The sequence below is a fragment of the Branchiostoma lanceolatum genome, chromosome 17, assembly GCF_035083965.1.
Source record: "Branchiostoma lanceolatum isolate klBraLanc5 chromosome 17, klBraLanc5.hap2, whole genome shotgun sequence".
In the NCBI taxonomy this organism is placed as follows: Eukaryota; Metazoa; Chordata; class Leptocardii; order Amphioxiformes; family Branchiostomatidae; genus Branchiostoma; species Branchiostoma lanceolatum.
The window spans coordinates 19,148,596-19,157,937 of record NC_089738.1 but is presented as its reverse complement, the minus strand read 5'-3'; the positions used below and the strand labels follow the sequence as shown (position 1 = coordinate 19,157,937).

General features: G+C 41.2%; 1 protein-coding gene across 1 annotated transcript; it reads right to left on the bottom strand.

Annotated features, from left to right (window-relative positions):
* Positions 1-2,835: 2,835 nt before the first annotated feature.
* LOC136422519 (ankyrin repeat domain-containing protein 6-like) lies at positions 2,836-7,511 on the bottom strand. Its single transcript, XM_066410290.1, has 8 exons — positions 7,500-7,511; positions 6,658-6,747; positions 4,479-4,577; positions 4,249-4,347; positions 3,846-3,944; positions 3,604-3,702; positions 3,372-3,470; positions 2,836-2,964 (listed from the first exon to the last, which is right to left on the bottom strand). Exons 1-8 carry the CDS (start codon positions 7,509-7,511, stop codon positions 2,836-2,838), a joined length of 726 nt encoding a protein of 241 aa, XP_066266387.1.
* Between the last annotated feature and the right edge of the window lie 1,831 nt (positions 7,512-9,342).

Below are 9,342 nucleotides of genomic sequence, written 5' to 3'. Positions count from 1 at the left end.
TATCACAATATATCTGTAAACGAAATACCCATATCCCCCTGTTACAAAGTTGATATGAATTGATTTTTTTTCAAATCTCTGATTGGCATCTACAATATAAACAATGTACACTTCAGCTATTTACGTAGAAAACTGTGAAAACATTTCCTAGTCTTTTCTACAGTTCGTAAACACTTACACTCTTCTCGTGGTTTGATCTATGCAGATGAAAAAAATATAATAGATTAATTATTGCTTCATCTTTTCAATTTCTTTTCTCATGTTTATGATAAAGCATGACATGGCAACATCACCTAGAAGAAGGAGTGACTGGAAATTCCACAAACTCCGGTGCAATTTCCGCTCCATCAGTCACATCTACCCAGTCTTCTGTCCCCTTCTCGCATGACGCTACGCTCAGTTTGGTGTCCCCCTCATGCTGGATGTAGTGTTGAGGATGTGGGACTCGCGCTGTCACAGTTTTTTGGAACTGGACTTCAGACACAGGTTCCACCTTCACTATCGGGCTGGTGCTGACAAGACCACGGGAAGACTGGTCCTTTGCCTTGATTTCGTCCACCGCCCTTTTTGGAACGTCTTGCACCTAGTGTTACAATTGTAATACAATGATATGGTGATATTTGCAATTAGAATTCCTTAATGCATGCGTGGCATCAAATACTCGCAGTTTGCCAATTTCTACTCATTGTCGTTCCTTTGGAATACGTTATAACGTTATATCTTTAATCAAGTATACTTAAAAGTACTATACCTTCAAAATGCGTAATCGATTTCCATACCTGTATGTTGACCTCTGTCGGTGAGCTCACAGCCTGTTCTGGGAAGCTGATTTGAACCGCAGGCTGCGTTGATGACGTCAGTTCAAACCCTTCTGTGGGCACAGTGAACTGGTCCTGTTTGGGTTGACTGATGACGGCAAAGATGGAGGAGTGGTCCACTGATACTGTGACTTTATTTTCGTCCTAAAGTGGATATATTTGACGGTTTCGTTATCTCTGGGCGACAAAGGCCAAAACTGAAGTTGTGCTACAAGTAAGTCTAAGATCATGGAGAAAATGGGCAGCAGCAGAGGTAGTTTCCAATGCGAGAAGCAGGCTGGAAGACAGAGATATTGTGGGAGTAGTAGCCAAAGGTTGGTCAGGGCTAGGAGTAGGAAGCCAGAGACGAGGACCTGCTAGTCCAAGAGAAAGGAGATAAGTGATCCAAAAAGGAGTTAAACAGCAGCAGGAGGAAGAGGTCTCAGTAAGCCAGGGGGTCCATGATCCAAGGAGCTTGGACAAGATGGGAGGGAGTATGGGAGACAAAAGTAATGTGGAACAAACTCATGTATAGGGAACCCGTGAAAACAAGATCTATATTGATGTATATAACCTCCTACCAATAGCTGCCAACCTGAAGAGATGGGGAATAAATGAAGAAGATAAGTGTGAGCTCTTCGGGAAGAAAGGAAACCTGAACCACATCCTAACTAGCTGCCCGGGTGCTTTGAGCAAGGGGAGGTACACAGCCATTTTAGCAGAGGGTAATTTATAGTTGGTACGGTGGAAGAACAAAGGGTGAAGAGCAAGGGCAGGCCAAAATGGAAATACAGTTCATCAGCTTTGTAAGAGAGGGGGACAAAGGAAATAACAAAGGGAAGAAACAAGGAGAGCATTTATGTCTCATGGCATCAGCATCAGCGATTGGTCTATACAGGCTGATAAAGACAAACAAGTAGCATTTCCTAGAGACATTCTAGCGACAAACTTTACTTTATAGACAGTCGGCGCAGCTGGTGCACGTGCTAATGGAACTTGCAGTTCTTTAGGGAGACAAGATATAGGACGCACATGAATGGAAAGCACTGAAGTAACGTTACCAGGAGCTAGTGAACAACTGCAGAGAGGGGGTGGGTAACGTTGTGCCTCCCAATAGAAGGAGGATACAAGGGGTTCATAGAGCAGTCACTGTGGAGAGCACTGAGATTGCTTGGAAATGTAGGAAGAAAGAGAAGGTGGGCAACAAAGAAGATTGCAGAAACTGCCATGGATTCGCTGGGTGTGGACAATCAAAAACACAAACTAGGAAAACTACTCGTCGGGCAGTCTTTGGCCCATTCTGTCATCCCGCTGGAAGGCCGATTGCAGCTGATGACAACGAATATGTTGCAGAGGACCCTCTGTATGAAGAAAGCTTTAGGGGGACACCGTTTCTTATCGAAAAGGGAAGAAGCAAGAACTTGACTTGGAACATATCAATATGAAATTTGGTAATTTTTATGTCTATCCTCTTACTCTTTCACTTTCAAGTTCCGTCCATTGTGACCTGTCCTCAGTAACCCACACGACAGCTTCCCTGGTGCCACCTGACGACGTGCTGCTGTACTGCATCTGTACAGTGACAGGTTGGAGGAAGGTTGTCCCGTGCGGACCCAGCTCTATGAAGTCACTCACTAACATCTCCCCGTCTTTCAAGGGCATAGTGACGTCATTGGGGTTGATGACCTGACAGGTAATTTCCGTTTCCATGGTAACGGCCCCAGGTGGTACAGTGACGGTACAAGACGTGGTTTGCAGTTCAACTCCTTCTGGACCAACTTTGCACCGGTAAGGCCTGTGACCAAAATATACCATTAATGTATCACAGGGTGACTTTGATACTCTGGTTCGATTAACATCTAGTGGTCATGCTGACTTCAGTAGTTGACTTATTTTGATTGACTTTGAATACAAATTGAAAGTAATGTTAACGTTGATTATGCGTTTTCCTTTAAACAACACAAGAAAGGAGAGCTAGAGCCTTGCTGATAATACCCTATTACTGTCTATAACGCACACCTCTGGCCAGATTGTTCACCTACCTGACAATCTTTTCTTCTGCAAAAAGCTCGAGAATGTCCTTCCTTCCATCCAGAACGTAATCTTTATCGTCACACGTCCATGGGACGTCTTCACTCGCTGCCATGTCTTCAGGAGTCTCACCACTCTACACAGAAAACAGCAGACATGAAATCGACGGGAAGTTATTCCAAGACAAAAGTTAGATATACATGGATAAATTATTCAAATACAAAGTTTCTGACAACAAACAAACAAACAAATTGGACAACCATTTTGTCCTCTTGAGATCTTCTGACGCATATCTATAGAAAGGTTCGCTTTCTTTCATGAAGAGATATAAATATCACATGCCCATTCTCACTTCTTCAACCTCACTCCTGAATTTGCCTTAAATATTGAGGAAATACTGTACATTTATTTACTACAGGAAACAAAATTACTTTACTTAGCCTGAGAGACGCCTGCCCCCTTTATCCTAATAAACATCATAGATATGAATGATGTTTAACACTCATAACCTGTCAATCACCTGTAGTAAGCATCAACCCTTACCTCATTCCTACCGTCCACCTGTGCTCCAGCCTTCAGGAGGAGTTCAGCAACACCAACATGTCCGTATAAAGCTGCCTCGTGAAGTGGTGTGGCTTCAGACTGTAGCAACCGGGAACAGAGATGATATTACATGGTGAGGGAAGCCTATCCCAAGTATCATAATCGACACTAAATATGTGTGACGAGCTACATTCAAACATGTCAATCACCAGTAGTAAACAACAACCCTTACCTCAGTCCTACTGTCCACCTGTGCTCCAGCCTTCAGGAGGAGTTCAGCAACACCAACATGTCCTCCTGAAGCTGCCTTGTGAAGTGGTGAGTCTCCATACTGTGACAGCAGGAACAGAGATGACATTACATGGTAACAGAATCCTGTATACACATCATAATAAACACTAAATATGTGTGCTGTTATTTTCGTAATTCAACACTCAAACATGTCAATCACCTGTAGTAAGCATCAACCCTTACCTTATTCCTACTGTCCACCCGTGCTCCAGCCTTCAGGAGGAGTTCAGCAGCACCAACATGTCCTCCTGAAGCTGCTTTGTGAAGTGGCGTGCCTTGGGACTGAAACAGCAGGAACAGAGATGACATTACATGGTATATCACAGAGAAGCCTACCCCCTGCATCATATTCAACACTTAATATGTGTGACATTCAACACTCAAGCATGCTTCAATGAAGTGGCGTGTATACTGACTATGACAGCAGAAACAGAGATGAAATTTATGGTACACTAGAAGCCTGCTATCCCAATAAACACTATTAAAAATAGTATTAATTCTCTCACACAATGTCTATATTTATCACCACAATTTCCAACATGACATTAACCACATGGGAACATGCTAGTAAAGCATCAACCCTTACCTCATCCCTACTATCCACCTGTGCTCCAGCCTTCAGGAGGAGTTCAGCAACACCAACATTTCCTCCTTTAGCTGCAATGTTAAGTGGTGTGGCTTCAGACTGAAACAGCAAGAACAGAGATGACATAACATGGTAACAGAATCATTTCTACATATCATAATAAACACTAAATATGCGTGACGTTCAATACTCCAACATGTCAATCACCAGTAGTAAGCATCAACCCTTACCCTATTCCTACTGTCCACCCGTGCTCCAGCCTTCAGGAGGAGTTCAGCAACACCAACATGTCCTCCTGAAGCTGCCTTGTGAAGTGGTGAGTCTCTAAACTGTAACAGCAGGAACAGAGATGGTATCATATCATTATAGGAACCTACAGCTGTTATTCGAAGTGATACGTAACGATCATATATGTATAATCATATCAAAACTTTTAAAATATTTCAAGTAACAACATATAACGGGGGGTGCCCAACCTTCGGACGTTTTTTTACGCGCTGGAACTCACGGCGCTCCATTGCTGGTTGCCAGAGAATGGTCATGTTTTAATGAATGAATTTTGAACACATTCATCTTAAGACCATACTTGGACAAGAAATGTATTCATAATGTTCATGGGCCTTTTATGCTCCGAGTTACATGCGGAAGACGCTGTGAGACGTTTTCACGAATGTACCTTCTGATTTAGTGCTACGCCAGATAGTGTGCCTAACTTCGTACGCTTTGGTAATCTTGCTCTCTTCGGAAGTTGGTGATAAAGTTAGGGAAATGTAAATAAGGCTTGAAGTCTGCTATATTCTAGCTTTCTTTTGACCGGAAAATTTTGACTGTGTGCACTTCTCACGTCATGTGAGAAGGGCTATATCTAGCGCATCCCAGCTCATGTTTCCACGGGAAATAGGCTACTACGCGGCCCGACGTACGTATTGAATGAGGCCCGACTTACGAAATCATTACGAAAAAACGACACCGCTTACATCAACAATACTCCGTCTACTTATTGGAAAATATATTCGCCATCTCTGTATTCAGTTTCCTCTTCATAGACGGTACCAATCACATGTTAGAGCGTAACAAAACTGTGCGTTGAATGGCCGTCCGCCACCATCGCGACCCCAAAAAATGGCGGGAAAACAACGTTGCCAGACGGCAGCGATGTTTACGTTGTTTTCTTTGGTCGGTTTTCTTCTCAGCAAACACTTAAAGACCCAATTTTTTTGTGTTTTATGAAGTTATATTTCTTATGTGTATGATAGTTGTATATCTGCTTGGCACAGGTCGTATATTTAGGTGTCGGGCCGTCTAGCTACGCAGTGACCCTCTACTCAGCGTTGCCATCATTATTGTCAAAATACCATTCTCGACAAAACAAGGAATGAATATGTACACATATGTTTTGAATGCAAATAAAAATTATGTGCATGGACTTGGTTTATCTATCTTCCTTATGAGCATAGTCAGTGGACACAAACACGGCGTACTTATGCATAACAAGATCACTAAAAAATCCGTCCTAAGTTAGGGCGCGTCCTAAGGTAGGGCAACCCCCGTTATTCCAGGTAACAATTAATACGGATCGTCCCATAGTAGTGATAGCAGCGTTTTTTGTCATTTTTCCAACGACCTGCTATTTGATATAGGCACCATGGGGATTTGAATTTCCTGTCGAATCTTTGAGTTTCCCGAGGATGTTGACAAAATGCTTACGCAGATACTTTCGTCCCTAGGCCCTCACCGATTGAAGATTACTGGGCACCGATGTGAATTTTCTTCCCTTTCCCCACACATCTATCATGTTCGGTATCACCGAACTTAACCTAGAAACAATGCCACTTCAACGGTGCCGGTGCCGATGTGCTGTTAGCACTGGTAGGGGTTTGAACAACGCCTGCGGAAAGTTGGTCAAGAATATGCACCATAGAACTGACCATGTGAAACCGTGTATCATTACCGTACAGGGAACTTAGACATGATTTTCATGTCAATTAAACGTAGCGCCACTCAACATTTGTTATTGTAGGTGCTACGTACAATACCGCGCCTTAATGCCAGACAAGGCCATTCTGTAGAATTTTATAAGGTCAGTGCTACGGTTTACCAAGGTTTTATATAAAATCTCATTGGGTTACATTCATGACAAACTTTCTACTAAATCTCACCGTGCATAGTGATGAGTTTAGTAGCAATGGGGATTAATTCTTTAGATCATGTTTGGGATCGAAATTGACAGCGCTGTTTTCAGTAATGCATGAGAAACGGAATATTCAGAGACTTAGAAAGAAAAAGGAGCCACCTATATCAGGGACCGTAACCATGCTCTAATGGCACGGGGGAAGATACCTAATTCCTGCCCCCTTTGACTTTTGCTGAAACAGGTTTGTGACAGAAAAAGCTTTCCTCCCTACTTACCCCGAACAGCCTACAGTTGACATCAACTTCCTGTTGGATCAGTCGCTCCACTCTCTCTACATCTCCATCAGCAGCTGCACGCCAAAGTTCCTAAAGAAAGCGGCATTCATCATCATGCATGGTGTAACGTTATACAGCAATACAAACAGTACACATGTAGCAACAAGGGCAATATCATAACTCGTCTTATTACGAGTATCTACTTTATCTTCTGATGATTAATTCTACGCTTCTAAGGATATTGCGTCACGTATTATCTTCAGTGGTCATTATCTTATTAATAAATGATAACAAGCACTGCGATGTTGCTTAATGTTAAGTTTGTATGTGGAGCCTGCCGCCAGCAATTTTTACATGGAAGAGGTAAGAACGAAATTTCACATAGTTAGAACAATACAATGGACTTTATGACCTAGCTCTGCAACTCGTTGGGCTATTATTGACTAAGGTATTCAGACGTATTGGTCAATATTTGTTCTTTAAACATGCCGACAGCAAATCCTGTGGCCAATTATCATGTGCGATATGGTTATCAGGTAGACATGTGATTAAGTTGGCATCAGACGTTCAAAGTCCACAGACCCTACGTCCGAGCGTACATGGTGCACCCAGGGGTATTTGTAACACCAATTTATTTTGTAATGATTTTATCAAAATCAGGTTAGAAATATATTAAACATGAATTGAAATAACACAATCATCCAATTTTCGTCAGCGTAACGTTACCTGTTCTGTCGCCATTCAAGCAGCGGAGTTATTTGACCTTTAGGTCACAACTGACCACGGGCCAAATCTACAAGCGTTGCATTTAATTACTACACAACGCAAATAAAAGAGCTTACCAATTTGGACATCTTGTCTGGCTTGTTCTTTTCAACAATAAGTTGTATGTCTTCCTTGTCGTCACTCGTACGGCTGGTAATTAGGAAATATGTGTCTCTGACCGGGAAGTGTGACGGTGGGTTAAGTTTCGGCCTACCTGTCCGCCAGGTGGGCTGATTGTTTAACAACCCTCACATGACTTAAGTTGAGCTATTCCATTCTCTTTTAGCGGGGTCCCAAAGTGTAAATATCTTTTAATTAGTGTTCTCTACTGTCTGTTTGTTATATATCAGGTGGATTATAGCAATGAACTCTTTCAAAAAGAGGAGATTATGCATATATATCTGGTACCACTACTTTGTTATGTTATTTGTTATGAAAATGGTGAAAACACATAATATACTTTTACCCACTCACGTCAATACAATTGCATTAAAGCTTCACAATTAAAATTGATACTATTAGGTAAGAATTTTCTGTGTTCTTTCAATATTTTCCGTAATATCGTCGATACGATATTCTATCAAACCTTTTTGCAAATTTCATAAAAATCGCTTATAAACATATTTCTAGAGTTTTTGACCCCATCTTTATTTGAAAGAACAATTTCCCCCATTTACATTATATCGAAGTTTTCGTCTATGCTCAATTACCACTACGGACACACTGTAACAATTTTAGAGTGAATCGTTTATTCAACACATCCTCGTACTGCCGTACCCCGTCGTGAGTTGTTTGGGCTAACCCATAAGGGGCGTGATTCGGACAAGCTGAAGTTCGAACAGCAAATAACGTACTCGAGCGGCCTCTAGCGGATTATACTGGAACTTCAGTCGATGATGGTGTTTTAGAAACCAACGGGACTAGGTTACATGAATAATGTACTTTATAAATTAAAAATCTCCAAAGAAATCTTTTGAGAATTATTCTGAGAACATTACAGATTTCCTGTCTTCATTATTGCTATGGAATGAACGTATCTGTTCAGAAAGAAGAAAATGCAAGAATATCGTTTGTAAAATTGTTCTTTTACTAGAAAATCACAAGAACTGTACAGATGTTCAAACCACTGTTGATCTATGGAACAAACTATCCATGATTGTACAATAGTTCCCACAGCAGCTAGTCGCTTCACCCCCTTTCTCCTTGGCACAACACTGATGTACAAAATAGACTGTACATAGTACAAAGCAGAAAATGCTTGGTGCCAGAATAAATTCCTTCAGCAAAAACTAAGATAACTTACAGTGTGCATATCACATTGCCATGCTGTGTGGGCGGAGAGCAAAGTTACGGTTACTTGCGGTAGCAATTGTTGTTCCACTTGTGTGCTGGCTCTACATGTATATGAATTATAATATATATGTATATACAGACCTATTTACAATATAAACTGTGCTTCACCATGTCGTGACTACTGATTTCTTCTTCAACAATTTACATTGTGCAATTGTGCAATTTTGTGTGTGTGGTATCTTTAATGCAAGTATGCGAAAAAATGTCATGACAGCTTCATTAATCTATTATCAGCTTTAAAATTGGCTGATTATAGATGTTATAAATCTATAGCATGTATTTGTTATCAATATAGTCCTTTATAGCCACTCAAAAAATATACAGTCACCCTATATACAAATACTAGAAATTCTAGACACGATAATAATGATTCTGCTTGAAATTTAGCATGCATACCTCCAATTTTCTGTTTTTCTTAGGCTACTGTGCCCCCTGAATTCTGTTTAACCTTAAATTTGGCCTAAATTCTAGCAATTTGGCAGATAAGTTTGGCTTCATTCCTACACTATGGCACCACTATATCCCACGTTGGCTTTACATGCATTTCGAATCTCAAAGTCCACTTCG